The sequence below is a fragment of the Nomascus leucogenys genome, chromosome 13 (assembly GCF_006542625.1).
Source record: "Nomascus leucogenys isolate Asia chromosome 13, Asia_NLE_v1, whole genome shotgun sequence".
In the NCBI taxonomy this organism is placed as follows: domain Eukaryota; kingdom Metazoa; phylum Chordata; class Mammalia; order Primates; family Hylobatidae; genus Nomascus; species Nomascus leucogenys.
Genome location: NC_044393.1, coordinates 95933057 through 95955489, shown reverse-complemented (window position 1 = coordinate 95955489; position 22433 = coordinate 95933057). Strand labels below are relative to the sequence as shown.

General features: G+C 35.5%; 1 protein-coding gene across 2 annotated transcripts in view; it reads right to left on the bottom strand.

Moving 5' to 3' along the window:
- CNTNAP2 (contactin associated protein like 2) overlaps nt 1-22433 on the bottom strand; it is a 2305108-nt gene that overhangs the window by 1125690 nt on the left and 1156985 nt on the right. For both annotated transcript variants that reach the window (XM_030826021.1, XM_030826023.1), the window contains one exon: nt 983-1132. In XM_030826021.1, the coding sequence (XP_030681881.1) occupies nt 983-1132 (150 nt within the window). The remainder of the gene's footprint in view (nt 1-982; nt 1133-22433) is intronic.

Here is a 22433-nt window from a genome sequence, read left to right as displayed (position 1 = left end):
GTCTTTTCTACAACACTTTTTCACACATAGAATTTATCATTAAGATAATCTTCTTCTTACTAATCTTTTCATTACTTAAGAACCAAGATGTTTGTGACAACACGTCTTCTTCTGTAAGGTAGATCATGGTAGGCACCTTTAAAATGGCACCCAGGAATCAATGGCTCTCTGTAATCATGCTGTTGTGAAATCCCCTTCCTTTGACTGTGGACGGGATTTAGTGACTCACTTCTCACAAGTTGAAAATAACAGTAGTGATGGGATATCACTGCTAAATTGGATTTTTTTAAAAAAATACTCATGGTTTTTATCTGGAGAACTTCCTGACTTACTGGCTTTCCCCTCCCCTCCTCTCTCTCTTTCGTCTTCCCTCTCTCTTTCTCTGCCCAGTGACCCCCAGGAGAAGCTACCTGAAGAAGAATGGTATTGCAGAATCAGAGGCCACAGAGAACTGAGGCATCCCAGCCAGCACCAACTGTCAGCCAGGTAAGTGAGACCTACTGGAAGCAGACAAGGCTTCAAATGATGCAGCCACAGCCAACAGTTTGACGTCAACCTCATGAAAGCTCCGCTCAGCTAAACGACTACTGAATTCCTGATCCAGAGAAACTGCGAGGTAATAGATGTTTGTTTGAAGACACTAAGGTTTGAATAATTAGTTACATAGCAATAGGTGAACAGCAAATATTCCAAGGACCTGACTTTTGAGGACTATGAGGATGAATTTAGAATCTCCTATGTTATACTTCAGTGATTTAAATTAGGCCAGAAGAATATGATGACATCATCTTAATATCTTCATCAGAAAGAAACAAAATTTTTCCTTTTCTTTTTTTGTTTTGCTCAATGGAATTACAGAGTTTGTTTTGTCATGAGATCTACTGATTCGTTGAGTCAAATATAAATACTTCATAATCAAACTTCATTTTGAAACCTCATTTTTTGCAAGGTATTAGTAACCAAAAAGGAATGGCATTCTTACCTCCAAAAAAGTACTTCTCGCCAGTTTTAACTTGAAGAGGACTATTAGTTCGAACCGCTGATGCTTCATCTCCGTCGATGGTGAGAATAGCAAAATTTTCCTTGGCTAGGAAGCGAACCTCATGCCATTGTCCATCATTCAACCCAGAACCTGGTAAGTACAAGATAAAAGTCATTTCTTTTCTTAAAATTACTCAGCTGAACACAATTTCCAAAATCAACAAATCAGGATTTTACAAATAAAAGTATTTTTCTCTCAGAAAATGCAGTGCTGCTTACAATTCAAACTGATGTCTCATGTCTCTTTAATATCATCATAAGTGGTTCTATACTCCACCTAACTCAATAAGGCATAATATAACCCAATCAAGTGGAGAAGCAGTATTAATACCACTGTGTACTTAGGGAAAGAAATGGATTGAAAAAAAGTCATTTCGATGACCTCGGCCTCCCAAAGTGCTGGGATTACAGGCGTGAGCCACCGCATCCAGCCACTGAACACATTTTATGATTATGTGTGATCTTAACTTAGTGAATTATGAACTCTTTTAACTTAGTAATTTATTTTCTGGTTAGCTTTGCTAGATCTTATTCTCAGACAAGAAAATGAATTTATGGCTTTTATCTAATGTCTGTCTTGGTTTTTAAAATCTTTATTTTTCTGTATGGTTTGTTTTCTCTCAATAAACACATTTAGTGAGTATAGTTTATAGAAATTAAGTACTAAATAATAACTGTGCATGCGCAGTTGTAAGTACTAACTGACCACTAATAGTCATGGAAAATAATAATAGGATTATCTGATCATTTACAAATAAGTTATCTTTATAATGGAGTACATGGTATTAAATAAAACAGCAAAATAAATCAAGAATGCATATCCCCAACAATGGCACTTCATTGTTGCCTGATACAAAAATCTTTGGAAACAAAAATTCTATTGAATTGTTCATTAGCTGGACAGTAGCTTAAAGCTTTTGTTTAGTTTGTGTTCATTTTATGGAGAATAATCAGAAAATTAAAAAGCAAAAAGAGGAGAGCAGCCAGGAAATATAAGCATCTGGAGAAAGTTGAACACTGGGTGGCAGAGAAAACCAAGAGGGCCAGAGTGGCTTTCTTTGACTGTGAAGGTCTGTGCTATGACGAGGTTGTGCGTGGGGGGTATTTTGTGCTATTCTTCTTCAGATGGCACAATGTAGAATCCACAGGTAGAAGTTACATGAGGACGTGCTTCGGTTTCACAAAAGAAAGAGAACTCTAACGAATAAAAGTATCCAAAAATAGAATGAGAGCAAATCAATGACACACAGATCAGGGCTCCAAGCTCCTGATAATTTATACCAGGAATCTGAAAAACCACAGTTTGTGGCTGAAATCTGGCTTGCTGCCACCTGTTTTTCTATAACCTGTGAGCTAAGAATAGTTTTTACTTTTCTAAATGGTTGAAAAGAAATCAAAAGTAGAATAATGTTTAGTGACATGTGAAAATTATACACAATTCAAATGTTAGTGTCCATATAAATGTTATTGGAATGTAGCCAAGTACATTTATTTACATACCGCGTGCCCTACAGCAAGAGTCAGCTGCACTGGAAACTATACAGTTCACAAAGCCTAGACTATTCACTACATGTGCTCCTTTATAGGAAAATCATACATTACTAGTTGGTTTATACTAAGAAACAGAAAAACTATTTTAAAGAACTTAAGGGCTGTTGGAGCTTAGAATATAGTCACATGTTTGCAGTAGTTACTCATAGTAAGTATTATTATACATAATCACCCCTCAGGGTTTTTTTATTGTTGTTTTAGGATTTTCAAATTTTAATTTAGTAACACTTACTGAGCCTTTTTTTTTTTTTTTCTTTTTTTTTTTTGAGATGGAGTTTCACTCTTGTTTCCTAGGCTGGAGTGCAATGGCGGGATCTCGGCTCACTGCAACCTCCGCCTCCTGGGTTCAAGTGATTCTCCCGCCTCAGCCTCCTAAGTAGCGGGGATTATAGGTGTGCATCACCGCACCTGGCTAATTTTGTATTTTTAGCAGGGACATGGTTTCACCGTGTTGGTCAGGCTGGTCCTGAACTCCTGACCTTTAGATCCACCCACCTCGGCCTCCCAAAGTGCTGGCATTACAGGCGTGAGCCACCGCACCTGCCCACTGAGCACATTTTGTTTCAATCAAGAATATAAAATCCCTGCTCTAAAGAAATTAATGCAAAAGACTTTCCAAATCATAAAATTTAGCATACAAGTGAATATATTATAAATAGTATGCATAATATAAATAATGTAATAAGGCAAACAGCTACGTGAGCCCATTATCATCTCTGGTCTACCATATGATTCAGCAATCCAACTACTGGGTATATACCCAAAAGGAAGGAAATAAGTACACTGAAGAGATATCTGCACTCCTATGTTTGTTGCAGCACTGTTTACAATAGCTAAGATTTGGAAGCAAACTAAGTGTCCATCAACAGATGAATACAGAGTATTTCATTAACCCCAATTGTTCCTCTGATTACACTCTTTGCACTAACAATCTCATCTCCCCACAAAGTGGTTTATCTTTATAAATGTAAAACTGAGATCACACTATTCCCTATAACAGCTTTCTGTTCTTTTTGAACTCACGAACCGTACTGACTAAAGTCCTTTTGGTGAACTAGGAGGTGTCATGTGAACTATCTGGAATGCCTCGTGTGAATTATCTGCATGGTTTTGCTCCCTCACATCAGGTCTCTGTGCAAATGTCATCTTAAGAGAGAGGTGGGCTTTCCTAGATATTCTATATATCATTTTCCCCTCTCTTCCAACATTCCTTCTTTTCTGAGCTTTATTTTTCCTTATAGCTTCTCATTACTAAATTTATTATATGTTCATTTACTAGCATACTTAAATAATTTTCTGTCTTCTGTCACTTGATTATAAGCTCTCTTTCATCTGTTTTCTTCTCTACTGAAAAAACCCTACAGTTAAAACCGTGTCTGGTACATAGTAGGTGTGAATGAATAACTGAATGAATCTGAGGGGGTGATCATGACCAGGAATCTGGCACTCTGGGTTTCATAGATGGCCAAGTAAATGATGAAACATAAAAAAGCAATAAAAATAGCATTGGAGTTGCTGACTATGGCTTCTCAGCTCTAAACGGTAATGTGCAATATGACTAATTCTAAGGGTAAGGATTAAGTTCAGTGGATAAATTTTTTTTTGTTAAGTTTAATTTAATGTCAATAGATCTTCCTGGAAATCTCCATCATCCTAAGCCCATTTGTAACTGACCTTGCTCTGTTATCAAGTGATTAAATGAAGTATATGTCTTCATCCCACTCTGGCTGTCACCTGCAGAAAACTTCCACACATTTCAATGGCTTCCAATGATGTAGAAAGAGGAACAGGCCAGACACTAGGTGTGCAAGGGGCGGTAGTTACTACAGTCTCTCAGAGAGACTCCAGTGGGCTCGAACTCAGTTGCCCATAGTAACAATCTCCTTATTAAAGAATCTTTTGTGGCTTTCCACCCCAACTTATCTCACATCCCCTCTCTCCAATTGCATTTATTGGACAAATGTCAAATAAACAATATGCACCCATATTTATATATCAGGGTCTACTTTTTGGTACTTATAGGTTCCTTTGTAAGATAGTTCCTCACTGGAAAAAGAAAAAGGCCTGATTTAAGTCCAAGTTCTGTTTCTGACAAGAGTATCTTAAGTCATTTAATCCCAGAGTTTTATTTTTCCTGTCCATACAAAAATTGGGAAAACAGTAACTGTTATTTCTTATCTTTCAAATATTCTGAAGAACAACACAAATAAAATCTCTTGTACTATAAAATTACTCTATGCATGTAAAGGCTTATTTTTGAAGTTAGCTGTCAGTCAAGCAGCAGTGTTTACTGAAATAGTTCCATCTCAAGAGGGTCCCTTTGGGTATTCCCACGGAAGTGATGCATTGAACACTCTATGTTCGCCATAGCATTTCCCTTTAAAGTACAAAGTAGGATCTATTGTTGATTAACTATAGGACCACATGGTTTTTTTGATTTTTGTCTTTATAATTTGACAAAACCTGCTATGACATACAGTTTTAGGACATGGATCTCACAGATATCAACGTGATATTTGTTCAGTCCCCAAATCCAATACCAAATAATCACACGTCCAGAGAAAGACCCTTCTAAAAATATCTTCGGTTATTCAAAATGGAAGAACAAGAAAGCCTTTCAGAAAATTCCATGAAAATTTCTCCATCACAAAATTAATTTAGAAATGGAACATCCTCCTTTTAATTTTTCATGGCAAAAGGTCTATTATTCTAATCAGATTAAAATTAAAAGGTTATTTTATTTTCTTCCAGGAACTTAATTACTAGAGAAATTAGAACCCAGATTAAAGGATCCTTGCTGATAGCAGCCACTGCTGTCTCAAAGCTGAAGCTCTGATTCCTATTCATTTCATTTCCAATTATTATTTTGAAATTTTAATGTTAATTATCAAGAGGTAATACCTCAGTAATCTATGATAAAAATGGGTCCCCAAATGTAATGAAGTTTATTCTTAAATGTGGCAAGGAAGACTCAATTTCTTATAGAAAAATGTGCTGCTTCTTTCATATTTTCTTTGTCTACATCTAAGAAATAGTATCCTGAAGGCTCTCTCCAGAGAAGAATAGAATTTCATGATCATTTTGTATGTCGGCATATATAGTATAAAGTCCTAAGCTCTATGTGCTAACCATGGTGATATTTTACTTGCATTTGATTCATAATACCTCACATAATTTTTTAAACAATTATCTCCAGTATATAGGGAAGGACTGAGTCTACCCATCTGTAAGCATCCTATAGATGGTAACAGGTAAAGCCTAGAATTTGAACTCAGACATAGTTGGTTCTAGAGCTTGAACAAATAAACAACGAAACAAGAACCACAACAAAACACATTATATAGACCCTGTGCATCCGTGATCGGTTTTCTTATACTATGCAAACACACACACACAACACGTGCACACACACGCACGCTCACGCTTGTGGGTACACACACATGCATGTGCACACACACTTCCATTTGCTACCACATCTGGAGAAGTGCTCAGTTTCTGGGGATATCCATATCTCATATAGCATCAGGTCTAGAAATAAAATGAACCTTTGAGTAGGTGGATTAAGTATTTGTATACTAGTTACTATTAGTATTTGTATAGCATTAGAATGGTGGCTGGCAGATAGGAGACAGTATATCTATATTATTAAGACAAAAACATAGAAACTTTAATTCATTTTATTTCATAGAAAAGTAAGCTGAGACACATTTAATAATTTGTCTTTCATCAGGGTGCTGTGGCTCACATCTGCAATCCCAGCACTATGGGAGGCCAAGGCGGGTGGATTACCTGAGTTCAGGAGTTTGAGACCAGCCTGGCCAACATGATGAAACCATGTCTCTACTAAAAATACAAAAAAGTAGCCAGGTGTGGTGGTGGGCACTTGTGATCCCAGTTACTTGGGAGGCTGAGGCAGGAGAATTGCTTGAACCCGGGGTGCGGAGGTTGCAACAAGCTGAGATCGTGCCACTGCACTCCAGACTGGGCGACAAGAGCGAAACTTTGTCTCAAAAAAAGAAAAATTGTCGTTGGAGTTTACTATCTCATAATTACAAATATTAATGTAGTGATAAGCTTTCTAAACAAGAAAGCAACGCAGTAAGTCTTTACAATGTGGAGATCATAAATTTCACCTATAGGACAACTAAAAAATGCATCTCAGCCCTTGGTTAATGGGAATTTGAGGCTTGGGAAAACATATACAGTGACATGGGAAACGTGTCCTATATCTTAAACAACTAAGACAACGATGAAGATGATTTGTTCCACAGAAATGCGTTAGATGATTCACAAAGTTAGGGCAAAGACACTGATGTTAAAGTTGCCTGTGCAGACATTAGAACAAAATTATTTCTAAAAGGTGAGAATGAAAAAATGAACTTTCTAAATGATTTACGTATGTAATCTGAAAAACACATAAATATTATTGACATCTTCACTTAGGCCATGACAGTTTATGTGCAAGTTAGTAAAAATATAAAATAATCCAGGGAAAATGGAGAATTGCCTTATATTTGGGGTCATAATATATTCAGGCACACGTGGAGCTTGCCCCGTAAGAGGCTGAGACCGAATTGGAACCTGGGGGTGTCAGATTCACACTTCCATTCTCAAGAGGCAGAATAGCACGATCGACAAGAACCTGGACTCTGATGTCACACTGTCTGGACATAAATCTCATTTCTGCTCATCTGATAGCTGGGCCTTCAGCAAGTAAACCTTTTCATGCGTCAATTCCCTTTTCTATAAAACGGTAATAGTGAAAGAATCTATTCCATAGGGTTGTTGTAAGATTAATTGTATATAATACCATGTAGAATATGCCTAGCATATAATTAGCACTCAGTAAATATTAGTTATTTGTTTATATTCAGTAAGTGACCTTAGTTCTCTAAATATCAACTTAGGTTGTTACTCAGGAGGCTGAGGCAGGAGAATTGCTTGAACCCGGGGTGTGGAGACTGCAGTGAGCCAAGATCACACCACCACACTCCAGCCTGGGCAACAGAGTGAGACTCCATCTTAAAAATAAATAAATTTAAAAAATAAATTGATTTTTTTTTAAATGTACAAATACCTTCCTCTCCCATATAAATATAGTAATGCAATATCAGTGGTGAGAAATTTGTTGATGTGTAAAGGTATCTGAATACATCTCGTTAATATCAGAGTCAACAGTTTTCAACATCGATTCTGAGCTGTGCAGTAAAATCAAGGTTTTTTTTTTTTTTTTTAAACGGAGTCTTGATTTGTCACCCAGGCTGGAGTGCTGTCATGTGATCTTAGTTCACTGCAACCTCTGCCTCTCAGATTCAAGAGAGTCTCCTGTCTCAGCCTCCCACCACCACGCCCAGCTGATTTTTGTATTTTTAGTAGAGACAGGGTTTCGCCATGTTGGCCAGGCTGGTCTCAAACTCCTGATCTCAGGCAATCCGTCCGCTTTCTTAATAGTTACCCATAAACTTCATCCTTTCCAAAATATATTTTTTCTTCAATTATTTAATACATGTGGTCCTGAACACCAGTGAAATGTTTCTAAAAATTAAATATAATGCGAAACGAGGGCTTCTCATGGTTAATAACCTGAGGAGACTAATATGAACTGGAGTACATATTTTCCAAACTATTTTTTAAAAATACATACTATTGAAACAGATTTAATTTCATACTTTAAAAATTAAATGTAAAAACGTGATGTTGCTTCATAATAGATATCCCCAGTTATTCAATAATTCATTATGATAAAAACGTTTTAACTGTACATTGTAAAAGGAAACTGATATTCCTATAGAGGATTTAACCTAAAACAAACATCTTTGAAACCATATTCCAGCACCTTCTCATTTTATATTTTCATAAGATAACTAAATTGTTTTATAATATTTTCTCTAACACCTCCCTAACTTATTATTGTTAGAAACACTTGTTTTGTATGCAAATGTAAAATGTTAATGAAAAATTTTCTATCTGTGCCTTCTAATGTTATTATTTTTAAAGTAAGACTCTTGAGGCGGTTGCTTTGATTGAACAAGAAGAAGCAGATGTTGCTCTTAATAGAGACAAGAAGAAAAGACTGGTTTAATGAATGTTGAAAAAAAGAAAAAGAACGTATTTAAAATATAGTAGCAAACCAAGATGTAACATCTGTTAGAAAATGCTTCAAATAAAATTACAGTGACTGGAGTTTTCAGTCTTGTGATCAATATTCAATCTTAAGAGCAAAATTTCCTAGAATATGAATTCATCTTTAGGCAGTTACAGGGTTCTATGATGTGTTACTAATACATCTTATTAATAATCAATTATCCTTTTATGCAATAAAACTTTAAAAAGGTATATAAATTTTCATATAAATATGCCATGCACTATTTCTTATATTATCTATAAAAATTCCATATCATAAGAAAATGGATCCATTTTGACCTTTCTCATTTTCACATGCCAATCTAAATCACATTATAAATATGATCAATTGTTGTCAGATAAAACATGTAAAAAGGTGCTTGGGCAGGTACAAGGTACTTTTGTTTTTTATGATAAAGAAACTGCCAAATGCTTTATTGTAAAGTTATAAAGAGTCACTTTGGAATGTGTCCTTATTTTGGAAAAATCACTTGAATAGAAACTTTAAGTAAAACAAATACATTGGGGAGAGCGTATGTCATGACATTTTTTGGATGTGTTATTAGAAATGATCACTTCATAGCTGGGTGCGGTGGCTTACGCCTGTAATCCTAGCACTTTGGAAGGCAGGAGCGGGCAGATCACCCAAGGTCTGGAGTTTGAGACCAGCCTGACCAACATGGTGAAACCCTGTTTCTACTAAAAATACAAAATTAGCCAGCATGATGGTGCATGCCTGTAATCCCAGCTACTCGAGACGCTGAGGCAGGAGAACCACCTGAACCCGGGAGGCAGAGGTTGCAGTGAACCAAGATTGCACCATTGCACTCCAGCCTGGTCAATAAGAGCAAAACTCTGTCTCAAACAAACAAACAAACAGAAATGACCACTTCACGTATTTAATACGTAGAATCTTAGGGATGGGATGAATTCTTTTCTTATAGGCATCTAAATTCTTCTAAGAAAAAAAGGATCTAGGTAGTGGTCCTTTTCTTGTCTGCACATGAGAGTCATTTGGGGGAGCTTTTAAAGTTCCACCCTGATTCCTCCAAATCATTAATGAGAAAAATTAAGGCACTAAATAAATGGAGATACATACCATGTGATTCTAGCCGAAACCCAACAATATAGTTTTTGTAGAAATGCATGAGATGATTCAAAAATGTTTAAGAAAATGCAAAAAAAAAACCCTTAAATATTCAAAATAAGCAAAAAAGAAAAACCAAGTTAGAGAACTTACCATTTGATTTCAAGATTATAAATGTATATCATCAGAGAAAGATCATAGACTCACATGTAGGTAGTCAATTGTTTTTTAACAAAGGCACCAAGGCAATTTAATGGCGAATGAAAAGTGTCTTTTTCAAAAAATGATGCCAGAACAACTGGACAAATATAGAGAAGATGTATTTTTGACTTCTGCTTTATACAATCAAACAAAAAAATATTTCTGAATGGATTTGAGACCTAAGAAAACAGAATATTTTCAGGACCTTGGGGCTAACAGAGGTTTCCTAGAGGACATCAAAATCACTTGATAATTTGAGATCCATCAAATTTAAAAACTTTTTCTCATCAATAGACATGGTTAATAAAATCCATGGCAAGAAAGAGACTAGGAAAAATATTTTCAGTGCACGTATCTTAAAATAGAATATACTAAAATATATAAGAGCTCCTATAAATCAATATCACTGGAAAAAATGGGCAAAACTCACATCCCAAATAAAGATCTATTAATTACTCATAAGCACATTAAAAAGTGCTTTATATTATTAGTCATCAGGGAAACCAAAACCATGATATATAATTTTATACCCATTTTGGTGGCCAAAAATTAAAAGGACTAACTAGGATCTAGAGCAATATGAACCCTCATGCATTGCTGGTTGGAGTATAAAATTGTACAATCTTTTTGGAAAACTCTGGACAATTTTTAATAAAGTTAAACATATATTAATCCTATGACCCAACAATCCCTCTCCTAAGTATATATCTACCAATATCAAAATGTATGTTGCAAAAATACTCATACAGGAATGCTTGACAGCCTTATTCATAACAGTTGCAAATTGGAAATAAACACATGTACCTACAGTGTATACTCAAACAAGGAAATATTGCTAAATAATAAAAAAGAAAAAAGAATGAACTAGTGATACAATCAACAGCATGAATTTTTTAAATATTGTGTTTTGTAAGAAAAACCTGGACATAAAAATAACATTTTATGAATATATTCATAGAACTAGTTTATAAAATAGATACAGGGAGGGGAACATCACACACCAGGGCCTGTTGTGGAGTGAGGGGAAAGAGGAGGGAGAGCATTAGAACAAATACCTAATGCACGTGGGGCTTAAAACCTAGATGATGGGTTGATAGGTGCAGCAAACCACCATAGCACATGTATAGCTATGCAGCAAACCTGTACATTCAGCACATGTATCCCAGAACTTAAATAAAATTTTAAAAAAGAATAAAAAAATCAAGCTGATAGAAATCAGAACAGCAGCTGTCTAGGGGAAGGTGGACGCAAGTGGGAATGGACTGTAGGTTGGCATGAGGAACTTTCTGAGGTAGAGAAAATGTTCTATATGCTGATTCGGTGTTTGTTGTCTAAGTGTGTATACTTATCCAAATCCATTGAATTGTACTTTTAAGATCTGTGCATTTCATGAACAGTTGGTCCTTATTACTTGCAGATTCAACATTTGTGAATTTGCCTACTTGCTAAAATTTAGTTGTAAACCCAAAATCAATACCCATGGTCATTTAAAGACTCATGTGTGTGTGTACAGTGTGGTCCTAAGTCACAAGTTTCCAACTGAGGTAACACTTTGCCTTCTTGCTTAAGGTCTCAACCGGCAAACAGGTATTCTTTTCACTGTATATCCAAGTGCCATGTTTTTTTTTTTTTTTTTTTTTTTTTTTTTTTTTTTTTTTTTTTTTTTTTTTTTTTTTTGGAGATAGAGTCTCATTCTATCACTGAGACTGGAGTGCAGTGGCACAATCTCAGCTCACTGCAACCTCCACTTTCCGGGTTCAAGCAATTCTCCTGCCTCAACCTCCCGAGTAGCTGGGATTACAGGCACAAGCCACCACGCTCGGCTAATTTTTTGTAATTTTAGTAGAGACGTGGTTTCAGCGTGTTGCCCAGGCTGGTCTTGAACTCCTGAGCTCAGGCAATCCACCCACCTTGGCATCCCAAAGTGCTGGATTACAGGAGTGAGCCACTGCGCCCTGCCAGTGTCATGTTTTTAAATACTTTGGTGTTTTTGTTGACTTTGCTGTTAAAAGCGGTCCCCTAACATAGTGCTGAAGTGCTCTTTAGTGTTCCTAAGTTAAAGCTGTTATGTGCCTTACATAGAAAATATGTGTTTGTTAAATTTGATTCAGGCATAAGTTATAATGCTGTTGAACATGAGTTCAGTTTTAATCAGTGATAAATATTAAATACAGTAACTTTAAACAGAAACACACACAAAACAAGGTTATGTATTGATTAGTTGGTGCAAATATTGTGATCAGAGGCTGGCAGGAACCTAACCCTGTATTTCCCATAGGAAAAATGGTTCAATAGTTGCTAATTCAGTTTTCAAAGTGACTATATAGAACATAACTATATATTGACTAATGAGAACAATAAGAATCTACTGTATGTAATTTTTAGCTCAATAATATGTTAATGTTTTCAAATGGAATAATAGTGGTGCTATTCATTTTAAAATTCAACTGAATATCATTCAATGTCTACTTTATGCTGTGTTTTCTGCATTATCAAACAATGGGAAACCCAATATATATAAAATTATTTGCTCTTAAACAAGAGAAAACAATTAGACTCTTAAAATGTTGAACTTACAGCGATCAATATTTTAGCATGTTAAAAATTAAATAACTACCCTAAGACTAAATGTTCATGAAAAAATTTTTAGTAGCTGTTTCAATCATTACTGATTTCCAGCCAAAAGACAAACATCACTATACTTCAAAAACTCTTATTTGAAACTTTATTATTCTGCTAATGATTAATCTCTTGTCTTGACATAATCTTACAGAGCAGGTAACTTTAGTAGGAATATGTTTATACAAGGAGTCATTATCATTAATCTTATCATTTAGCAGATGCCTTCCTTCCTTCTTTCGTTCTTTCCTTTCTTCCTTCCTTCCTTCCCTCCTTTCCTTTATTTTTCTTTCCTCTTTATTTCTCACTCTCCCCATTGTCTCGTATTTTTTTTAGTATTTGATTCTCTGTTGAATATAAAACACAATACTAGTTGTCATGAATAGGAAGCTATTGTTAGCTTCAAGGAGGGTTCTAATTCATCTGACTATTGATTAATGAATACATGTAGATAAGATCTAAGATGGGGTGTGGTAAAGCCGTTAAGAGTCTGGGTGTCATACCAGGATATCATTCATACCAGGGTTTCAAATGACAATATCAAACCTCTATTTGTAAATATGTATTGAATACCTACTATTTCCTAAGTACTATTTTAGCACTAGAGATACAGTAAGTCATAACTGGTTTCTGGTCTAGAAATATTTAGCTATTTTAATTTGAGAAGTTTTTACATTTCTTTATAACTTGGTTTCCTTACAGAGGAAATCATGATTCATGAGTCATAATGTAAATGAGAGACACCTGAAACTACTGAGAGACAGTAGCAGCTTTTATTTTATCATTATCATTTTGTCATGCATGTATAAAGACAAAGCACATGTATGTATAAAGGGAAGACACTTTGGAGGTTTTAGAAAGGAACGCATCACATTTTGTGTGTAGTGTGTGAAGTCACAAGACAAAGACGTTATACAGTGGCATTTGAGATGGGTTTCAGGTTTTAAATACAGACTTTCAAAGAATACAATTCTTCATCTATAAAGCGACACTTATTGGAGAAAACTTGGAAAACTCAAAAAAGTATACCAGAGAAAATATTCATATCATGAAGAGATATCACACTTAATATTTGTTGCATTTCATCTGGCTTTGGCCATGAGTAACTGCAAACTACTCTTGTTACTTTGATAACTGAAGAAAGGTTAAAAAATAAAGTATTACAGGAAGAAGCACGTGATGATCATCATCTGCTTTCTCTGATTTCTTATGACTGGGGTGATTTGACAGTCTTTGCTTTTCATCTTAACTTTTCAGCTATTCTATTTTCAGCTATTCTCTAAAGAGAAGATCATGTAAATTTGCTCCCACCAGCTTAAGTCCTTTTATAGTTCTCCTTCAAAGAGTCAAACTCATTCTTTCACTCATGTATTCACTCATTAATTCATCTCTTACAATGCGACTGGCATACTTTGAGGTGCCAGGGGTATGAGAGTAAAGAAGACACACAAGTCCCCTGCCCTTGCACATGTCTTGTGTGCAAAGACAGAAAATGGGTTTACAGGTACAATTTCAGACAGTGATAACTGCTATCAAATAACCAAAAGAGAGATTGTGATAGAGAGATAAGAATGATTGACAAAAGGGTAATGCTCTGAGGAGGTGACAGTAAATCTGAAGCCTGAAGGACAACAAGAGGTCAGCCACATGATGATTTGATGCAAAGGCCCTGAGAGAAAATATGCTTGGTGTATTGGAGTGCCAGACCAAAGGGACCAGGGTGCAAAAGGTAAGGGGGAAGGACTGAGGAAATAAGAGAAAACACATAGGCAAAGGCCTGATAAGTAGAAGGCAAGAGTGAAGGTAAGGACATCTATTAGGAAGCTCTTACCGTCATTAGGGCAAGAGATGATGGAAGTTTGGACAGAGGTTAGCACTGGAGAAACATGGCCAGATTTTTCATGTTTTGGAGACACAGCTGGTGGATCACTGACTGGCTGTCAAAAGTTTGAGAAATAGATCTGTAACTTAAGCAACTCAGTGGAAATTGATGCCATTTAGCTGTAATGAGAAACTGGGGGAGGGAGTCGAGGTTGGGCGAATCTGTTAGATAGCTAAGCAGAGATATCGGGTAGGCAGTTATATATTTGGGTCTGGAGCTCGAGAAAAAAATGTAGTCTGGAGATATATGTCATGAGTGTAAGTCATGGGGCAAGATGAAGTTACCTGGGGAGAGACTTGACATAGAAAAGAGAAGAGAGTTTAGGCTGAGCCTTGGAGTGCTCTAAATTTTAGAAGTTGAGAAAATGGATGAGAGGCCAGGTAGCAGAGATTCTTTGCGTGACTATACTTTAGTTAAGCTCCTGAAGTTTCTCCTAGGCCTATCTGTGCAATTCCTTATACAATTCAGTTTAGCAAAGAACCCTGCTAAGTCAGTTTAGCAAGACACACCCCCATTCCTACTCCCCCTGCTCTGATTTTCCATATCTAATTACCCCAATATCTGATCAGGTTCCTCATCCTTCGCCATCTCCCGGGGGATGGCTGATCACCCCAGCTTGTTTTCAGCGAGAATCCTGTTAGGACAGTTTAACCAGAATCCTCTTTGCACCTGATGTTTCTTCTTAGTAATGTTGCATCCACTGACCCCACTCTGTTCTTTGGCCATATAAATTCCCACTTGTCCGTGCCATATTTGAAGTTGAGCCCAGTCTCTGCCACTGCAAAATCCCATTGCTGTGGTCCCCATACCTACTGAGATGGCACTGAATAAAATATTTCTCACCATGCCTTAACAAGTGTCACTGAATAATTTTTTTTCTTTAACATAAGAAAGATTACTGAGAGAGTGGCCAGTAAAAGAGTAGGAGAACATGATGTGAAGAAGGAAATTATTTGAAGAAGCAGGGACTAGTCAACTCTTATAAGTGCATCTGAGACATCAAGTAAAACAAGGAGAAGAAGTGAACATTAGATTTGAGAATGTGAAAGAGAATGTTGATTGGAGTGGAAAGGGGAGAATATGGTAGGTGATGAATGGAAAGGGAAGATATGACCCTCGAGTAGTTTAGCTATAAAGGAGAAGAACTTTGAATGGTGGTGTATATTGAGAATGTAATGAAAACTATGGATCCTGATCCAAGAAAAACTCATTCTTATATACCCCAAATTTGTATGCATTTTCAGTGGTTTAGGTCTTCTCTCAGGTTCAGAACCCTGGTTTATATAATTCATCATTCTTTAATTGCACCATTTGACTTTATTGGGTAATGCATATATTATCATTTCATTTATGCTTTTCGGATTAGTTTTCTCATGTTCCGTTTTTTCTATTTTAATGTTTATAGGTTATATTTCCTGTTCCTTAATTAGCTTTTAAAAATAAATAGGAAAGTTAGTTTTTTAAATTAAATATTAGTATTTGTTTACAGTCACTGTTGTGTTCTGTTCTAAGCAGAGATTTGTAGTGTTAAGATTGTTATTGTATCATTTTAGGAATGTAAGTTTTCATTATTAATACTACAATTTCTTAAATCTAAATTGACTAAGTGATTTTTAGACTTTTATTTCTGTCCCATATATGTTTCAGATAAATGTAATATATTATAGTTTTCTATAAAGGCACAAAATCGTCCTTGGTTTATAGAAAATTGACACTATGTAAATGGCAAGGACATTCAAATCAATTCCTCTGATTTTTTCTGAGGATATATCTATTTGAAACATTGTAGACAATATAAAAATAAATCTGATGATTCCAGACTTTATGGAGTTTGCCCAGTTGTATGGTCTAATGATATGTAAATAGCTTTATGTACATATTTATATTTCTAGAAAACATTTCTCTATATTTTACAAATCAGAGTTACATAGCTGTGGAAGAATAAATAAAAATAAATGGGGAAGACAGAGTGTAGCTGAGATTAGTTTGGTACCAACTGGGAGTCTGACAAGAAGTCATCCCAAATATAGGCATTCCCTTGTTTTCCATATCCTAATTGTAATATGCCTTTAAAACTCTATTGGTCCCGTCTTCAGGGCTGGTGTTATCCTGTTAGAGAAATGAACACTAGAATAATTACAGAGCACCTTGCCTCTTCTCCATGTCCCAAAGGCACATAGTTCCTGTCCTTTTATGCATTAAAGAAGAAATTATGTAATGCTATTGGTCAATGACTTTTTCAATTCTGTCATATTAGTATTATAGACGCAATGCAAAAAGTATTTTTAAAAAGGAATAATAGGAATATCATAAATGAAAATAATGACAATTTAGACAAGGTTAATTCTTGAATCAATTTTCTCATTTTTTCTAAATGTTTATAACAAAAGCTTAAAATGACAAATTGTCAGAAATGTAATTTAATGGCTTCCTTTAAAATAGTATGTATGATTAATTCTATTCTTTGAAATATTTCAAAATCTTGGTTCCATAATAATCACAAAGAACTTGAATTTTAGTGGCTTTCATTAAAACACAGCCTTTTTATACCTGTGTTTACTGGATAACACCAGTGAGATAATTAGGTTTTTTTTTTTTTTTTTTGAGACGGAGTCTCACTCTGTTGCCCAGGCTGGAGTGCAGTGGCACAATCTCGGCTCACTGCTAGCTCCACCTCCCGGGTTCATGCCATTCTCCTGCCTCAGCCTCTCCGAGTAGCTGGGACTACAGGTGCCCGCCACCACACCCAGCTAATTTTTTTTTTTTGTATTTTTAGTAGAGACGGGGTTTCACCGTGGTCTCGATCTCCTGACCTCGTGATCTGCCCGCCTTGGCCTCCCAAAGTGCTGGGATTACACGCGTGAGCCACCGCGCCCGGCCGAGATAATTGTTTTTAAGTTAGAGAAGTTATCCAGTCACTCAGGGGCTCAGAAATTCCCAAGTTCAGGAAATCATCATGATCAGAATCCTGACAAGGAAAAGACATCTTAAAATATTATGTCCAGGTACAATCCTTTATGATTTGAATAGAAACAATTATTCTTAAATTGCTTTATAAATTGCATAATAAGAATAGTTTCTTATTTCAGATAATTCTGCATTAATCCTTTTTTATAAAACTGTTTTTGTACGTGCCACCAGATGCACCTATTTTATTCAAAGGATGCACCTAGGCTGCAGATATAGGCAAAAACTCAGTCCTTACCTTTTACAGGTAGGTTTTTCCTGCCATCCTCTCTACTACTTATTCTTCTACATGACTCCTAGCAGCTTCTGTATATTTCAGCCCGATGTCATTTCCTCCAATTAAACTATTAATGAGGCCTGAACCTTGAAACGTACATCTCAAGGTATTTATTAACTATGTCTCTTCAGCAATCTTCAATTCAACAATAATCTTTTTTGAGTGTCAACTGTCCTTTCGGTAGTTTTTCTTACTCCTAGTGGCAAAACTTGTGTGGAAAAATGCCATAGGTGAGTACGTTAAAACAGTATTTATATGAGTGAAGTAACACATAGTAGGATATAAATGTATGTTACCAAGTCTTTTGTGGATTATAAACTAAATGTGATAGGCATCTGATTAATGGTTACAAATCAAATATTTTAAAGTGTAATATTTTTATCCTAGCATAAATTTTTAAAATATTGAATTGTTATTAATATGGTTTCATGGGTTGGCATCATGTGCATAAGTCAGGTATGTGTGCTTGTATATGTGTATGTACACATATGTGATATTCATTACATGCTACATAAGACAGGAGAGCTGTGTGATACAGTAACATAGAGCTGGGTTAGAATTCGGGCAGCATGGACTATAATATTATGTAAACAAGTCACTTTCTCTCTCTGTCCTCCAAATTTTTATCACTAAAATGAACGCTTCATTCCAGCTGAATTACAAGATTCCTTTTCATGCTAAGTACTTAAAAAGAAAAAGACTAGAATACATTCATGTGCCATAGAGGGGAATAGAAAGACCGATGACGATGTATTGATTTGGGGAAAAAAAAAAACCCACGTCATTTAGGGCACATTAAAATAAATACTTATATAATTGAAGTTGCATACTTTTGGCTTCACATTTATACTTGCTGTTCTGGATGACTCTAAACTTTAAACACAATGGCCATGGAACACCCACAGAGATGAAAGAGATTGCACCGAGATGAAAAAAGAAAATTACATGTGGAAAATGTAGGAATAGTCACTTGAATCTTGTATCTTAGTAAAGGCAAGATGGGAACTCCTGGTAACTTCATAGAATCTTGGGAATAAGTAAATGACATACCAATATGGAAGATGAAACCAGGACCATAGAAAGAACTAAGATCTTTTACCAGGTAAAATCCGAAAGGGAATTCATGGCCACTTCTGTGATTTAACACAAGTTGTGGAGTCCCAGAAAGTACTGGGAAATTGAAGACAGAAGTAAGATTTTTGTTCTATCGTTGTTGGACATTTGAGTTGGTTCCAAGTCTTTGCTATTGTGAATAGTGCCACAATAAACATACGTGTGCATGTGTCTTTATAGCAGCATGATTTATAGTCCTTTGGGTATATACCCAGTAAAGGGATGGCTGGGTCAAATGATATTTCTAGTTCTAGATCCCTGAGGAATTGCCACACTGACTTCCACAATGGTTGAACTAGTTTACAGTCCCACCAACAGTGTAAAAGTGTTCCTATTTCCCCACATCCTCTCCAGCACTTGTTGTTTCCTGACTTTTTCATGATGGCCATTCTAACTGGTGTGAGATGGTATCTCATTGTGGTTTTGATTTGCATTTCTCTGATGGCCAGTGATGCTGGATTAAGAAAATGTGGCACATATACACCATGGAATACTATGCAGCCATAAAAAATGATGAGTTCATGTCCTTTGTAGGGACATGGATGAAACTGGAAAACATCATTCTCAGTAAACTATCGCAAGGACAAAAAACCAAACACCGCATGTTCTCACTCATAGGAGGGAATTGAACAATGAGAACTCATGGACACAGGAAGGGGAACATCACACTCCGGGGACTGTTGTGGGGTGAGGGGAGGGGGGAGGGACAGCATTAGGAGATACACCTAACGCTAAATGACGAGTTAATGGGTGCAGCAAACCAACATGGCATATGGATTCATATGTAACAAACCTGCACATTGTGCACATGTACCCTAAAACCTAAAGTATAATAATTTAAAAAAATAAATAAATAAATAAAAAAGAAGTAAGATTTTTGGGAAAAGCATTTGTTCTCTATTTCAGAAATTCCCTGGAATACTAAGATTAGGATGAAAACGTCATCCAGCAATACCCCACAAAGGCGATTATGTGAGAGAATTTCTGGTAGGTTAGATGACATATAATGTTAAACTTGTATGATATAAATGAGCAATTATCATTTTCTTATTTATAGAACACGTCCTATCTAAAGATAACATTAGCTAGATCCACAGATAATCTTTATTATATAGCACAATTATATTGTTTTTGGTAGCTACTTGCTGCGTATTGCTTAAAGTTGGTTGCTAGATGAACATCCCTCTAGTTAAAATGAATTATTGAAACTAAAAGCAATCTGGAGAGTCGGTAACATTCTATTTCTCGATATAGACACTAGTTACATAGGTATGTTCAGCTTTTTTTAAAAAAGCCTTTGAACTATACAATCATAATATGGACTTTTTCCATATGTATATTGTATTTCAACAAAATAAAATAATAAATCAGGGCAAGAATATATTTAATGTACAACATAAAAATACCTTAAAATGTGGAAAATATTGGAGTCACTGTTATCTTTAAAACTCATTAGATAGGGGTGTATAGATGTGTCAAAAAACTCATGAAATACGCATATAGTTGTAGGATATTACTACACTATAATTTAGCAAAACTGATAACTATCAATGCCATTAATGTCATGTGAACTGCAGTGTATTAGAAGACAAAGTCTTCATAAAATTTTTGAAGGTGACTTCAGGACACTTTCAAGGGTTTGCAAGTTGATATCACTTTCAAATTATGTCTAATTTCATTTCTAAACTTAATGGTGGCTGGGTGAAGTGGCTCATATCTGTAATCCCAGCATTTTGGGAGGCCAAGGCAGGAAAGTTGCTTGATACTAGGAGTTCAAGACCAGCTTGGACAACAGAGTGAGACCCCTATCTTTCTCTACATATAAATAATAGTAATAGTAATAAATTAAAAATAAAAATAAATTAAGGTCTTTCTTTTGACTAAATTATCAACCATGATTAAGGCTCTTTTATGACACACAGATACATAATATAAAATTAAGCACCATTTTGTTTTGCTTTCCCTTTAAACTGTATAGAGTCCATCATCTTCCCTGTATTTAAATTTTCTCAAGCTTTCCTCATCTTCATTCTTCTTAACTTCACCCTCTCTGTATGCCTTAGACTAAAAAGTATAACCAGATGGTTCAAATAGCCTAATGTTTAGCTCTTGAAATCTCACCACTGTCGTGGCTTAAATTAGCTTGAAGCTTCTCAATCTTCACTCTGCTCTCACATATTTGAGAGATGATGATGTCATCCAAACCATGGCTCACAACGACAGTGACTTTCCTGGAGAAGCTAAGTTCATTGGTAGCTGGGGATATAAGTCAAGTTTGAAAAACTAAATACACATTATTTGAGAAAGGATTTTCATGTGGCTGGTCACACCTGATTTATATAGATTACCCACTTAGACTAATAGCTAAATTAGAGTGTCCCCTTTGTGTCTAGCTCAGCCTTTAACAAGTTGTACTAAGATTTCATGCCCACTATCAAATCTCCCCAAGGTAAAGCCATAGCCTCTGAAGAACAAGGAGGACTAAGAAGGCATAGAATTTAGGGAGAAGAATTTGAAACAGTAAGCCGGATGAGCGAATTAAGTCACTCTTGGTCTGAAGAAGACGTTGGCTTCTAACCTCCCTCCTTTTGGAAGATGGAGGTCCTGTCTATCCCCCAGCAGCAATTTCACAGAAGGTGATCTGAGCTCACAGGTGTAGAGGGTGGTAAACTCCAAAAGCTAGTAGCTACCTGCTGATGATCACACAGGTCATAGTCAAGAGAAGGGTCTCTAGATCAATTCAGTGAAAACCAATTCTCTAAGAGTGGATTGGCCAAAAACAATTATCTAAAGAATCAGTTGATGACTAACTCAGCAAATTCATCAAGTTTACCAATTTATTAGGTAATTGTGTTAAATATTCTTCTTGGATATATTCTATGAATATGAATGTATTCATCTTATGAATATATTCACGAATATATTTCTCTTAAATATAGCCAATAAATGTGAATATATTAGTTGTATTTTAGGGATTGTTCAATTTATCAAAAGCTAAGGGTCATAGGTTTAGTCTTTTAATAAATATATTCATGAAGAACATATTCATGAGGATTGTAGTTATGAACATAATCATCCTGTGAATATAGTAAAGGAGAGTATATTCAGGGAAATCTTTCATTCAATTATTCAATACTGTGTCAGACAATACACTAGACAATATGACTACATCAAAAATAATGACCTCACAGAGCGTCAATTCTTAATATATATAGTCTTTTAAAAATAATATTTAATATAAGCTTTTGGCTAATCCATTTTGTAAATCTGGTGAATTTACCTATTTCAAGGGAGATATCTATGAGCAATGTTGCAGCCTTCCTATATTGAATGCTGATGATTCGTTACAAAAATCTTGCACCAGAGGTTTATTATATTGGTCCTTATCATTATTTGTAATGTTCATATATAGCTGTCTTTAAAGTTACATGTGGACTTTCTTTAAAGTTATATGTGAACATTAGAAATTTAATAAGCGGCCATTCTGTGTAACAGCCAAAGTTACTTCCTATTTTGAAAATGAACAGATGATTAAATTGAGATTCAAAAAATTTAAGAGACTTGCCCATATA